The following is a 15,410-nucleotide window of genomic DNA, read 5'->3' on the forward strand; positions in this document are numbered from 1 at the left end:
TGCTACTTCCAGGTTCTACAACCTGGCAGCTTTCAAAAGGATTTTGGAGAGCTCTCTTGGCATTAAGTGTGTACAAGAACCAGGAGAAAGTTGGGAAGGGTTCCGGAGAGATAGCCCTATTCATTATGAGAAGACGCTGCAGGTACATGGGATTTCTGCTAATGATTTTCTTTCTCTCCGTCCTCACCCCTGTCCTCCTGTGCCTGCACCTCTCCGCTTTGAAAAAATAACTTAGCCATGTTGGGTGAAAAATCAGTTTTCCCAATGTATAAATCTCCATATGGGTGGGATTACCTAGTCCCTTTGAACAAAATTCCCAAGAGAAAGTGTAAAAATGTAATGGAAAAATTAGAACGGAAATAAGAAAGAACTAACACAAGAAAAAGAAACTGTCAAAGTTTAATTGAAAGACTCAACACCAGGGGTTGGTCTTGATCTGCAAAGGAGGAGGAAACTACACAAGTGTTTTTCCTTACTGAGTCAACTTCCATTTCAGCAGTGGCAGGTCAGAACAACTCTATTATATCATTAATATTAAACGTCTTCGGTTCAACAAAAGGAGCCAAAGTTATGGAAAAAATTCAAACTACCACCCCAGAATTTCTTTTTTTTTTTTTTTAATGTTTATTTATTTTTGAGACAGAGAGAGACAGAGCATGAACAGGGGAGGGGCAGAGAGAGAGGGAGACACAGAATCCGAAACAGGCTCCAGGCTCTGAGCTGTCAGCACAGAACCCGACGCAGGGCTCGAACTCACGGACCGTGAGATCATGACCTGAGCCGAAATCGGACGCTTAACCGACCAAGCCACCCAGGCGCCCCCCACCCCAGAATTTCTTGGAACCCAAGGTAATTCTCAAAAAATGGTTAGTCTAAAAACTTCCACCATCTCACCCATAAGCTTATTAAGGTACTAAATATTTATTGAGGACCTGCTGTATATCAGCCATTATTCTACATGCTGAAAGAGGAGTAAACAAAATAGAAAAGATCCTGCTGTCCTGTGGTTTACATTCTTGTGGGGGGAGATACATAATAAGCCGGCAAACATAGAAATATTTTCAGATAGTTGTAAGTATTAAAAAGAAACTAAAATAGGTTGATGAGATGGAAAGGCCAGGATAGATGGGGTGGCTGAGTGGGGATGGCTTTTTGGACAATGTCACATTTGAGCTGAGGCCAGTCATAAAAAGGTGAGGAAGAGGTGCTTTAGGCAGAGGACCAGCAGGTGCAAAGGCCCTGGGGCGGGAATGAGCTTCAAGGTGAAAAACTGAGGCCTATGTGCTTGCGGCACAGTGAACATGGAGAACCTAGCATATGGACCCTGAGTGGCCAGCAGGGGTCAGATCATAAGGAACTTTGAAAACCAGAGGAGTTCAGGTTTTATCCAAGGCACAGTAAGAGATATTTGGATGGATTTATATACTGGAGTAACATGAACTCTAGACAGAATTTTTAATTTCAACTTTGGTACTAGAAAAAAGGTGTATTTCCCTTGACTGTGTGCTATAATTTTGTGTCACCAGCTTGTGATAAATTCTGTTGGAATTCCAAGTTCAGATTAAAGCTGCAGTTACTAGCCATGTATACATCACACAGCCATGTATACATCATACATCCACCTTATGTGGATGGTATACTATGATGATGTATACATCTGGTATACCATTTTGAGCATGAACTTAAATTCCATCTTCATTTTATTATTAAATTTTATTTATTTTTGAGAGAGAGAGAGAGAAAGCACGTGAGCAGGGAAGGGGCGGAGAGGATGGGGGGCAGGCAGAGGATCCAAAGTGGGCTCTGTGCTGACAACAGATAGCCCAGTGTGGGGCTTGAACTCATGAACAGTGAGACCATGACCAGGGCCAAAGTCAGACACTTAACCGACTGAGCCACCCAGGCACCCCTTCATTTTCTTATTTTATTTGCAGTTATCTTTTGCCTTAATTTCTTCACCTATTGTTAAAGTACTGAATGTCTGCATTTGTCAGCTTCCTCCTTTTTGAAGTGGGTTTTAAATAAGTAAATTTAAAGGTAAATGCAGGTCTGGCAAGATAGAATCTCTCATGTTATCAAGCCTCTTTTTCGATTTTGACCATTCAACTACTAACTAGTCAGATAACCCTGAGGATTCAGTGGCTTTATCTTCATATGATTGTGAGAATTTCATACTTTCCCAGCAGACATTAAACGATCACAGAATTAGAAAGAAAAGTCTTCCAGCATAATAAACATTAATACAGAGAGTTTTATGGTAAAATGTATCAAGCCTTATGCACTTTGCAGGGTTTTTTATTTGGTCATGACCAGATTTTTCAATTTTTCTCTCTGCCGTCAGGTTCAAAGACAGTCCTGTAGGACTCATTTCCCTGTGTCCCTGCAGAGAATATTTAGAATCACTGGCCCTCAAATGCCAGATGTCTGTCATGCAAAACACCTTTTCAGATTTAGTGCAATATGTAATTATATTGCATAGAACATGCTCCATAGTGTGTTTGAAAAGTGGCCCACAAGTATTTACTATACTAGACAGCTGGGTCAGGCTACCTCACAAAGAAAGGTGAATTTGCCAGGTCACCAGGCAGACTTTCCAGGGACGGCAAGTTCCATTTGCTCCTTCTTTTTCTTCCCACTCTAGCTCACCCTTTAGAAAAGTACAAAAAAGTACAAGTTACCCCAAGGACACTGGGCAAATACTTGACAGCTCAATGGAGCTGTCTGATTTTGATTTAAAAAAAAAAAAAAAAAAAAAGATGCTACATAGAGTCTTTTTTATAAAACAGTGTTAACATTTCAAGCCACCTAAAATGTTTGAAAGGGCACAGTGCCTGAGAAGGGCTGCCAAGCCTTCCAACCACCAAACTCTGCCTCATCTTGTTACTAAGTGAGAAAGAAACTGTCCTTACCACTCTCCCTGTTGGCTGTGGATCTCAGCTTCGGCATCCCAGCCTGGAACAGTCCTCCCAAACCAGGCGGTCCACCCCCTCCGAAACTGCCACCGCCACCGCCACCTCCGCCTCCGCCACCACCAAAGCCACCACTGCCACCAGCACCAGCGCCTTTGGGCTCTGCGGAAGGAAGAAAACACAGTCTCTTCACCATGTACGAAAACATCACTGGAGTCCTTCACAGCCTGAGTCCAAGTAAACAATAAACAATGAGGACCAAACTGGGAGCCAGCTCAAACTGGGCCTGTGGGGGCCTACTGGGATTTCATTAAAATGCAGGATTTTAAGGACTCACCCTACCCCTGGTCAGAAAAGGGTGGGGTTTCTGTTCACTCCAGGGCAGTCACAGGGTCCCCGGCCGGAGAATCAGTAATAGCTGATGACTTACCCCCACACCCCACTTTGGCGAGCTGCTATAGAGTTAACATCTGTATCTTATGATTTGGTAAATAAAAGAATCTTCAAAGAAAGTCCAAAGGGGGAGGGGGGAGACACAATGAGAGGTGAGAAGAAAGGAAACTGTAAAAATAGAAGAAAATAAAATATCTCATAATTTTACTCCCTGGAAATGGAGGTTATTTTGTATTTTTTCTTGTTAGTACTTACTTCTAAGTACTTGTTAAGAAATTAAAAAGTTAAGTATTTTTCTTGTTAGTACTTATGTCTTGTTAGCTACTTACTAGTGTGCTTGTTAGGACGTATTCTTTCCTGTTAGTACTCTTCTATTTTATGGATTTTTTCTTAAAATTAGGACCAGATTCACTAAAAAGCTTTTAGCCTGCTCTTTTCACTTAACACTTTTTTGTTAGCATTTCCCGTGTCATTATCTTTGAAAACATGAGTTTAAGGGACTGCGTTGCATTTTAGAACATGAATATATTGTAGTTTATTTGACCATCTACTTATTTGATGGCCTTATGGGTTGATTTCAAATTTTTAATATGATAAAGCCCAACAGGAGGCTTAAACATTAAAAAAAAAAACAATCCCTGCAATTTAAGATGGTACAAAGATTTTGTTTTATTTTACATTTATGTCCCTAAAACTGTGGAAGATTCTGAAATGGGCAAACAAACAACAGCAACAACAACAAAGAAAAAGAAAAAGATTACTAAGTATCCTGTCTAGGCTTTTGGGTTATTTTCCAGGTCTTTGAGCTAGTTTACAACTCTTTAAATTGTAGAAAACTGATAATAATTGTCCATAGAAACGTAAATTAGTTGTATTCAGTGGCATGAAATTGATTACTGATGGATTTTGCACCCATTTGTAAACTTCCCCTCTGATCTGCCTAATGAGTGTGGTACTTTGAATTCTCCTTTGAACTGGTAACATACTGCTTCCCTCATTAATTAATGAGTTAAATGAAATATCTGACTTATGTTCTTTAAAAAAAATTTTTAATGTCTATTTATTATTTTTTTTTTGAGAGAGAGAATGTGAGTAGGGGAGGGGCGCTGAGAGAGAGGGAGACACAGAGTCTGAGGCAGGTTCCAGGCTCCAAGCTGTCAGCAAAGAGCCTGATGCCGGGCTCGAACTCACAGACCCTGAGATCATGACCTGAGCCTAAGTCAGCCACTTAACTGACTGAGCCACCCAGGTGCCCCTGACTTATGTTCTTTTTATATCTGTATGAGAGCCATGATTATACTCTCTTTTTAAAAAAGGATCTCATGACAAAATACTTATGTATGTATGTCTGTATTTATGAGGTTAAACATTGTTGAAAGTTCTATCCCTGGAAAACTTTCTAGAGTAGTATATGAAATCTACGAATTAGTAGGGGAGAATTGATACTTGTATGATATTTAGACCATCTGGAAATATGGTAGATTCTCCCATGGATTCTGGTTTACTCAGTGAAGATACATAACTTTCAAGATATGGGTCACATATCTTCTTGTTAGGGTTCCTTTGATACATTTTTGTTTGTTGAAATTGTTTCCCCTTTTGTAATTGGTTATCACTGGCATCAGAAAATTTCATTTGACATCTAAGAAACCATTTTGCTATATTTTCTAAATTAAAATTTAAAAAACATTTATTGGATTTTTTAGTAGTTTAGACATATGGTCTGCAAATAATAAAGGTTTTGCTTCCTCTTTTCTAATAGCGGTGTATCTTATCTTAGTTCTAGTTTATCTAAGTAATAACTCTGATGACTGGACTTCTATGCAATATAAATTATTAATACTGTTAAACTAAAGACAACCACAGTTTGATTTTAATGAGCACACCTTTAATGTTTCAACTAACTACTGGTTTGAAATAGGTTTTTTTTCCCTTCTAAGTATTCACAGTCAGCAAAGATTCTCTATTTTAGGTTTTTAAGACTCTCTTGGGGGTGCCTGGGTGGCTCAGGTCATGATCTCACAATTCATCAGTTCGAGCCCTGTGTCGGGCTCCACGCTGACAGCACAGAGCCTGCTTGGGATTCTCTTTCTGCCCTGTCCCTACCCCTCAAATAAATAAACTTAAAAACAAAAACAAAAAACGACTTTCTTATGGCATGGAATTTTATCAAATGCCTATTCATGATCTGATATGGATTTGATATGATGGCTTAGTAGACTTTCTAATGTTAAAAATGAGATAAACCCTGGTCTCGGTGAATTATTCTTTTAATATACTATTGAATTATATGTTTTTGGTTTTAATTAGTATCTTCCCATCTATGATCATAAGTCTATAATAGGGTTTCTTAACCTTGAAACCCCTGACACTTTAGGTCAGATAATTTTTTTTAAATGTTTGTTTATTTTGAGAGAGCAGAGAAAGGGCAGAGAGAGAGGGAGAGAGAATCCCAAGCAGGCTCTCTGATGGCAGTGCAGAGCCTGATGTAGGGCTTGACTTAAGACAAAATCAAGAGTTGGACACTTAACCAACTGAGCCACCCAGGAACCCCTCAGATAATTCTTTGTGGTGGGTGGCTGTGTTGTTCTCTATAGAATGTTTACAGCATCCATAGCCTCTACCCACTAGATGTCAGTAGGTACCCCTCATTCACCAAGTTGTGACAACTAAAAATGCCTCCAAACATTGCACATGTCCCCTGACACTGATACATAGCTTTCTTTTTGTGTTTGCGTTGCCTTGGTCAAGTCTGAGGGTAGGATAATGCTAGTCTCATTAAGTCTATCAGATAGCTCTCCATCTCTTTCTATGTTTGGGAATAATTTGTATAGCACTTGAATGAGCTGTTTCTTAAAATCTGGAAGAATTTACTCATAAAACTGTCTGGCTCTAAACCTTTTGAGAGAGAAAGTAGCCTGATAAAGTTTTCAACTTTTCTCTTGCTCAATGAAGCTTCATGAGTGAATTTTGGTAAATTTTAATTTCTTTAAGATTTTAACATGTTTTAGCATATAAATTCATCATAGCATCCTTAATTTTAGAAAGGTTTGCTTGAATCTCTTACTAATCTACATTCTGAGTCCTAAACTTTATTCATTTGTGTTTTCCTTTTTTCTCGATTAGATTGATCATAAGTCTGTGTAGTTCTGTATATTTTCTAGATGTAGAGCTTTCTGGGCTACCTATGGGAGCTCTGCTGATAGAAGAAATAGTCTGATAGTGAACTGATTACTTCACCTAACAAACAAAATTACAATAATAATTTCTAGAAGTGTATGCAAAATTGCTTCCATATAAAAGTACACATTTTAATTATTACCAATAATAACATCATTTAAATATTCTTCATTAATTAATGATACATTTTAGAACATTGCATTGACATAGGATGCCTTTACATGGCACTCAAAGAGACTGATGATCACTATCAGACATCATACATCAGTCTTCTTAACCAGAAACATTTGTGCACCTTCCAGATAGAGAAGCTGAAGTAGTTGAGAATAACTAATTGGCTCCAGGTTACTTCATTAGTAATCACACTGCAGAATAAGGCTGAATTAAGTTATAGGATGTATGGGGCACTTGGATGGCTCAGTCAGTTAAGTGTCCAGCTCTTGATTTCAGCTCAGGTCAGGATTTCATGGTTCGTGAGATTGAGCCCCATATCGGACTCTGTACCGACAGCGTGGAGACTGCTTGGGATTCTCTCTCCCTCTCTCTCTGCCCCTCCCCTGCTTCATGCGTGCATGCTCTCTCTCTCTCAAAATAAAAATAAGTAAACTTAAAAAAAAAAGAGTTATATACAACGATGGTCCACATTTTGACATAGGACCCAGGGAAATTTCTGTTGGAAACAAATAAAAAACTATAGATGGATTTTGCCACTTGCAAAGAGCCTGTGGAACAATACAGGAGACCATTAAGTGCATGGACAACAAGGGCATGCGTTGGGTTGCATCATGTGTCCACCTAGCAAAGTGCATTCATAAACATCATTGAGCAGCTGGAAAGGAGAAGAACTAATATTTATTTCCATTTAATGGGAGGAGAAGAGGACCTTGAAGAACACAATTAGTTTCCAATAGTGGATTCAGGAATAGGCACTAAACTGTGCAGTCTTCTTCAACATCAGTGGGGAATTCACATCTACCTCTGTCGAGCCCTAGGCCCCTTCCCAGAGTGGAGAGAACAACTGAACTCTGTCCCAGAGGTTGGCAGTTTGTGGAGCTCCTCTGGCCCCACAAACAGGCACCATGACTCACACAGCTTTGGACCAAGGCTTCCCAGAGATGAGTGGTGCCGGGCTCCCCTCAAGGAGAATCTTGTGGTACCAATCAAGAGGACTAAGGGGTTATAAAATACCATATCAGTTTTGTGGGCATTTTGACTAAGAGGTAACTGTGTCAAGTCAAAGGTGAAATACCCCATAGTGGCTTTTGGAGATTGGTGTTCTCTCCTCTGTGACACAGAGCCTGGTAACAGAGCAACATGTAAAAGCCTTGTCTTGGCCTTCCTCTTTTCCATTTTCTCCACACCCATGTTCTCGCCTTCTTTCTTCTCTACCCATTAGGTGCTTTTCCTAGAACTTCCTCCTAAACACTTCTAATCCTCTACTTGGCTAAAATCCTGTATCACTTTCCAATGTCTACAAGGCTCCCTCTGGTGATTTTGGAAAGTCAGTCTATTTCCTATGGAGTCCAAACGGGATGTGTGTGTAGGATGTATTTTGGGGAATCTAGCTGACAGTGGAGAGGTCTAGGAACATGAGGAGACAGTCTCGAGGCCTGGTTATTAACTACCAGTGGATTCTAGTCATGGGTACATTTTCATTCTGTTGTAAATGTTAACAGGAGCCCTGTTTGTTTATACATACCCTGCTTTGTTCTAGAAAGTATCTCAGACTTATGATGGATAGATAAGCAAAGTTGTGATCTCATTTCCTCTCTCTCTCCCAGCTCCTGAAAATCGCATCTTACACTTGAATGACACATTCCAGACCACAAAACACTTTTGCATGGTCTTGTCTGATGCTCACGGCACGCCCGTAAGAGCAGCAGAACACATATTATCTCCACTTTACAACTGAAGACAGTAAGGCTCGGAGATGGTAAGGGAAGGATGTGCCAGAACTCAAACCTACGTCCTCCGATTCTAGGGCTCTTTCCATATTGCACGCTGCCTTTTGATCTGCGGTGCAAACAGTAACGGGTTAACTTCCAGAAAGTGTTGTGAATAATTCAGAGAATCGCTGCTGTGTGTGCCTTGGACAAAGAGTTATTATACTGGCTTCCTGCAGCATTAGAGGGAACCCAAGCCGGAGCTGTGGCTACACTGAGTGATACAAGTCCCTTATTTTGCTAGCTTTGCAGCTGTTGTTAACCAAAAAAAAAAAAAAAAAAAAAATCTTTCTGGAAGGGTAGGGTTGGGTTGATGGTTAGGCCATAAATCATGTATCTCCATGGAAAACAGCTTTTTTCACTTACTGTCCAATATCGGTGCACTTCTGTCATTGGTGACAGTCTTCTTCAGTTTCTTCCCTTTGCTGATGTCAGACAGAAGGGCATTTCTCCCAGCCTGTTCGGACTTATTCAAGGTAGGCTTTTCTGTATTGGCCTAAAAGGAGAGCACGCACACTTGTATTCATGTCTTGAATTAAAAATCATGTACCACAACACTCGGTGGGGACAGCTAGAGTATTGGAAGCTTGTTATTGAGGTTCTTGGCAATAGGCTGTAAATTCTCCACAAGTTTTAGATCCGATGTCATTCTTTTTAAGACCCAGACATTTGGGAACAGATGCAGCAATAAATTACACTCATTTTTAATGCAGGAAGAGTCAGTCCCTGATAAAAGTCTCTAAAAATTCAGACCACAGTCTGGCCGTAACCAACAGAGCCAGGGATGGATGCGAAGAGACGAGAAGGGAATTTTAAGTCTAAGAGGATTCTGCTGGATACCACGAGGCTTCACCCTCTAGAACGTGCCCTGAAGATCAGCTTCTCCTTCACATCTTTTAGAGCTAACCTGATGCAAGGGGCAAATGGCCTCTAGCACAAAGGGTCAGCTCTTTGTTCTTCAAATCCACCAAAGTTTTAGAAAATAATTCCCTCTCTCTACATTGCCGAAGACTTTTTTTTTTCTTTTTAATTTAAGCCAGACCTGAGGTATATTTTACATGTAGTAAAATCACTCTTTTAGTGTAGAGTTCCACCAGTTTGACAACCATACACAGTCATGTAACCATCACCACAATGAAGATATAGAACATGCCCATAATCCCAAAAAGTTCCCAGAAGTCCCTTGCCGGAGGTGTTTCTAATGTCCAATCCCTTTGAAAGCTTGGCTCACAGAGATTGCAGGGTGGACAAAGGTGGTGGTTTAAAATGTTTAGGTATTTTCTCCCTTTTCCAGAATTCCTAGGAAAGATTCTCGCTGTGGAATTGAGATCTTTCTCAGGGTTATTTGATGGAATGGGGACACAAGAAGCCCAGCACACAGGACTCGGAAGTAGGCATGTGCCTGTGTCTGCCACATGTAGAAACTGGCTTGGTCTGGCCTGGCCCTAGGGACACTTGGCTTCCCCAAACCCAAAGGTCCTTCCAGCAGACCTGAGAGACCTTCTAGGTTGGCCCCGGCCCTTCTTGAAGGATCTGACTCCAGAGGAGCCAGCGAGGGGCACAAGAGGTAAAGCTGGGGCATTTTAGCTGGAGCCCTCACCCAGCGATTTAGTATCAGAGTCGGAGGCAGAGGGAAAGCTAAGGAAAACCCGGAAGCAGGCTACATGGAATCTCTGTGTTAAGCTGGAAGGGTCTTGAAATAATTACAGAGTATTATTTGCTCATAATAACAGCAGTTATCATTTATATAGTTTTTCCCCCGGGCCAGGCACTGCTTTTAGAACTTTTATGTGTATTAATTCATTTGGTCCTCATCAACCCTGTGAGTCATTATTTCCATTTTACGGACAAGGAAATAGAGGCACAGGGAGGTGGAATCATTTGCCCCAGTCACCCAGCTAGTCAGAGGGGGAGGAGGTAGGATTCAAAAACCCTGGCTGTCTGACCCCACAGCCTTCCCTGTAACTTGGCAGAAGGGTAAATGTGGGATCAACAAATGCCCCTTTGCCCAAATTGGGGAGATGCTGTTAAAAGGCACAAAATCAAACTACAAGATGAATACACACTGGAGATCTACTGTACAGCACAGTGATTACAATTAACAATACTGTATTATAAGCTTCAAAGTTGCTAAGAGACTAGGTCTTAAATGTTTTCACCTGAAAAAAAGGAATGATAATTATGTGATGTGAAAGAGAGGCCAGCTAAAGCTAAGGTTGCAATTACACCGCAATACATAACTGTAGCAAATCAACCCCTTGTATGACTTAAACGTACACAACTGTTCCTCGCCAGTTATATATCTCAGTTAAAAAAATAACAAAGTGCCCCTTCCCCACCTGCCTCCAACACACCCCTGAAGCAAGCCTGTTAACAGCAGCTTCTCAGCACTCCTTTCCAGATGTGCTTTTTATGTGTACAGTTCACTTTTGCTAATGGAGTCACCTTCCATTCCTCTGAAACTTTTTTTCAACTCAACAACACATCTTGGAAAGAACTTTTATTTATTTATTTATTAAAAACATTTTTTTAAATGTTTATTTGTTTTAGATAGAGAACATGAGCAGGGGAGGGACAGAGAGACAGAGGGAGACACAGAATCTGAAGCAGGCTCCAGGCTTTGAGCTGTCAGCACAGAGCCTGATGTGGAGCTCGAACCCACAAACTGCATGATCATGGCCTGAGCTGAAGTCGGACGCTTATTAACCAACTGAGCCATCCAGGTTCCCCTTAGAAAGAACTTTTAAAATTCTCTGTCTTCATTTTAAGGATGAAAAAAAAAAAAAAACAACAAAAAACAATCTGAGGCCCAGAGAGGTTAAGCACTGGCTCTCTTACCACCTTGGGGTCAGCAATTTCCACCGGCCTCCTGTTATGCCTCCGAATTTATCTTGGTGCCCAACATCCTTGGGTGCTACTTCTGCAGTCAAGAACCCTTAACTGAACTGTCCCACTAGACAGTGCCCTAGGATGGCCACTAACCCCCCTTTCCCTTTGCTCATCTCTATATCCGATTTCTTTAGGATCTTGCTTTCAGTCACAGAATAATGGATGGAAATGAGTTAATAGGATACATTTCAGTCACTCTGGTGCAACTTGTATAACCTGTGTATCTTCTCAGCTACCTGTATTATTTATTTAGTATTTTTCATTCAGTCCACTATACTATTATACTATTTTTCAGGTGAATATTTTCTTTTAAATTAACTCACTATTAAACCCTCAGTTTGATGTGCTAGTTATAATTTTTAGAACATGCATTAAAATCATTACATGAGCATTAAAATAAAAAAAAATAATCATGTACTTACCCAGCTAGTGGTATAAAACCACTCTTGGGGAAATACAGATAAACAAGCCTGCTATGTTAGCCAGATCAGAACTTTTCAAACTTCTCTGAGTGAGGGACCAGTTAAAAAAAATTTTTTTTTTTCCAATGCATCTTGGACTGAAACTTTTGTAACAGTTAATTTGTAGAAACATGAATTAGTTAAAATAAGAGACACACGACAGACACAATACTATTGTCAAATTGCTGTGTATCTTCATGCTTACTCTCAATTTCTGTAACTATCTCCTTGGGGCCCCTAACCAGCAGTCAGAGGACCACACTGAGTAGCAACAAGCCAACTAATTGTTCTTCCAACTAGGTTCCAGCTTCAGATGGACTCTGTAAATGTGTCCTGTGGAAGCCTGGGCAAGAGACTTTTCCTCCCCGAGTCTCAGTTTCCTCAAATGAGAAATGAAGGACCCATCGCTGTGAGGCTCCTTAGTGGGGAGGAAGCCTCACAAGCTGAGGGAGTTAATGGGGCAATGGGGTGTGTCTGTGAACCTTTCTGTATCACTACGTGGAGGGCTACCGGTTTCCTGTAAGAGGGTGCACTAATTTCTGAGGACAGGTCTATCAAGAGATGAGGAGGAGCCCAGTGAAGATATTCCATTGGAAAGTGGACATTTAAATGCAAGGACAGTTTTAAAGCAGGATATGAGTATGGGGGAAACAGGGATAGGGGGTGGTGGATGATATCTGCTAAAAATACAGGTGGGAATAAAGGGGAAAAGGCAGAGAAAAAGAAAAGAGTGAGTCTGCAGGAAGCTTTAACGGATGCATTTCATACAGAGACCTGGGTTTCTGGACTGTCCTATCCAGAAGTTAAAGGCTAGAAGTTGAGTCCATTTGAATGGAAACAGTGCACACCCGGCAGAACCCCTGTGAACACGTCTCGGGCTGGTGTGTGGGAAGGAAACCCGGTGAATGCACATCCCACACGTGTACTTGGCATTGCCTGGGACCTTTAACAACCAACCTTTTGGGATCTCAGGGTCTGGCTCACCTGCACTGGGAAAACCTGCCGCACAGCACTTACCCAGAATGCGAATACACTGAAAACAAATACATGCGTGGCAGGCTTGCCTTCATCTGGCCTGCTCTGTGCATCAGTGATGGATGGTGAGGAGCTACTCACCAGAGCAAACGTCGGTGGGGGCGGGGGCGCCGGAGGGGGAGGGACGGGCATCTCGGACAGTTACACTTTCAACAGCCTTGCCGATGAATCTGTAAAAACAAAACAAACAGGAACAAAATATGGTCATGTATTAGACTTTTTATTTACTTTTATTATTATTTTTTTATTTTAGAGAGACAGCAAGCAGGAGAGGGGGCAGAAGGAGAGAGAATTAAAACAAAATTTTTTTTTATGTTTATTCATTTTTGAGAAAGAGAGAGACAGATTGTGAGTGGGAGAGGGGCAGAGAGAGAGGGAGACACAGAATCCGAAGAAGGCTCCGGGCTCTGGGCTGTCAGCACAGAGCCCACCCAAGGCAGGGCTTGAATTCACGGACCGTGAGATCATGACCTGAGCCAAAGTCAGACACTTCATCGACAGAGCCACCCAAGCACCCCAAGAATTTTTTTAGATGTTTTATTTAGTTTTGAGAGAGACAGCACGGGGGGGGGCGGCGGTTGGCAGAGAGAAGGGGACAGAGGATTCGAAGAGTGTTCTTTGCTGACAGCACTGAGCCCAATGCAGGGCTCGAACTCACAAACCGTGAGATCATGACCTGAGCTATAGTCATCTGTTCAACCGACTGAGCCACCCAGGTGCCCGAGAGAGAGAGAGAGAGAGAGAGAGAGAGAGAGAGAGAGAGAGAGAATTTTAAGCAAGCTGCATACTCAGTGCAGAGCTTGACAGGGGACTTGATCCCAGGACACTGGGATCATGACCTGAGCTGAAATCAAGAGTGAGAAGCTCAACCGACTGAGCCACCCAGGCCCCTAGACTTTTTAGTAACACTTTGTCCTAATCTTCCTTCCCTCCTTCCCACCACCAAAGTGACAGCTATTCACATAGGCCAAGTTTTATAAGGGATGGGAATTACCTTTACAACATTGCTAAGATGTTACCTTTCTGGAAGGATCCTAGCAGAGGAGGTTTCTGAGCCAAGATGGACAAAGACAATGGAAGCAAAACTGGCCCCTCACACTTGATTCTTCCACCTGCCAGAACAGGTCGGGGGAATGACACCTGGAGGGATCTGGGCCTGGGGCCTGAGTGAGCTGGAAGGTGGTCTTAAAACTGCTAGAAATGAATCCTGGCAAATCTGATGTACAAGTGCCTCCTCATCCCCACTCATTTCCATGACGACATCCTATCTTGCTCTCCTGCTCCTGCTCACTGCGTGTCTTCTTGCAGATGCCTGGCATTCGCCTGGGTCTGGGCACACACTGTGGAAATGCACAGACCAATCTTTTTCTGGTTTTGCCTGCAAAGGTCTTACAGTCTTCCAAGAAAGAGGACAGGGATAAAGTAAAGCAGGCAGGGAAGATGGGCAAGGGGGCTGGATTCCTATCTTTGTGCTACCTGGCATTTCCTTACAGGATCTAAGTTTTTAAAAAGAGGGGGGAAAAAGAGACCAGGTCCCAAACTCTGACTCCCAGGCTGTTTACTAGAAATACACCTCACTAGAAAAGCTTTGTGCACAGTGTGACAGCTCTGGGAACAAGAGGAAAGCCAGAGTCTGTGATGGTGTGGGAGAGTGCGGGGAAAACCCGGCCAGTGGCAGTGGGAAGGGGGAAGCCTGGCAAGCATCAGGAGCTGAAGAAACCACGGGGCAAGGAAGTTTCCCAGGAGCTCCCTAGCCACAAACCCACCCCCCTCGGAGTCCCATTCCAGAGTCTCATCCAAAGCCCCAGATCCCAAGCACGGGGCCGGCCTCACCCACTTTCTCGCCCCTAAGTAATCCCGTCTTCTCCCACCCAGTCCTTGCTACTCAAGTGCGGTCCTAGTCAGCAGCAAGGGCATCATCACCCTGCGCTGTTGGAAATGTCAAATCTCAGTCCCTCTCCCCACCACTGAATTTGTTTCGGCATTTTAGCAAGATGCCGAGGTGATCCATGTGCACTAAAATAGGAGATGCCTGTTGCAGAATCTGAGCCTTAAACCAGTGGGCAGCCTGGGACACTCACCACCTGAACTACATGGAACATGTGTCCTGAATTTCAAACACCAGAATTCTCTTTCTTTTGTTCTCGATGTCTCTCCCTTTTTTAAAATGTTTATTTACTTATTTTGAGAGAGAGCACAAGCATGGGAGGAGCAAAGAGAGAGGAGAGAATCCTAGGCAGGCTCCACACTGTCAGCACAGAGCCCGACGTGGGGCTCGAACTCACAAGCTGTGAGATGGTGACCTGAGCCAAGATCAAGAGTAAGGTGTTTAGCTGACAGGGCCACCCAGGCGCTCTTGTTCTCAATGTTTCTTAAGTGAAGAAAACGATTTATTTAGAATTAAAAAAATTAATTCCGTTCAGGCACTAAAGGTTAGTGTGTAAAACTTACACCCTGAAACAAATACTTTCTCTTCAAGTATCGCTAGATGGCTTGCTTTCTGTGAGCCCAAAGGGAATGTAAGAGCTAAAAGGACATGGCTGGACGTATCAGAGCCGCTGGATGGCGGGAATGAAGACAGTTTGGAACAGTTCTGTTCC

The 15,410-nt window shown here is 42.3% G+C and overlaps 1 protein-coding gene across 4 annotated transcripts in view; it reads right to left on the minus strand.

Annotated features, from left to right (window-relative positions):
* The window catches only part of WIPF1 (WAS/WASL interacting protein family member 1), a 125,974-nt gene that overhangs the window by 15,673 nt on the left and 94,891 nt on the right, over positions 1-15,410 (minus strand). For all 4 annotated transcript variants that reach the window (XM_045033962.1, XM_023259475.2, XM_045033963.1 and 1 more), the window contains 3 exons: positions 12,892-12,980; positions 8,792-8,921; positions 2,910-3,071 (listed from right to left, as the gene is read on the minus strand). In XM_045033962.1, the coding sequence (XP_044889897.1) occupies positions 2,910-3,071; positions 8,792-8,921; positions 12,892-12,942 (343 nt within the window). In that variant the 5' untranslated portion in view covers positions 12,943-12,980. The remainder of the gene's footprint in view (positions 1-2,909; positions 3,072-8,791; positions 8,922-12,891; positions 12,981-15,410) is intronic.

This window comes from Felis catus, chromosome C1 (genome assembly GCF_018350175.1).
Source record: "Felis catus isolate Fca126 chromosome C1, F.catus_Fca126_mat1.0, whole genome shotgun sequence".
NCBI lineage: Eukaryota > Metazoa > Chordata > Mammalia > Carnivora > Felidae > Felis > Felis catus.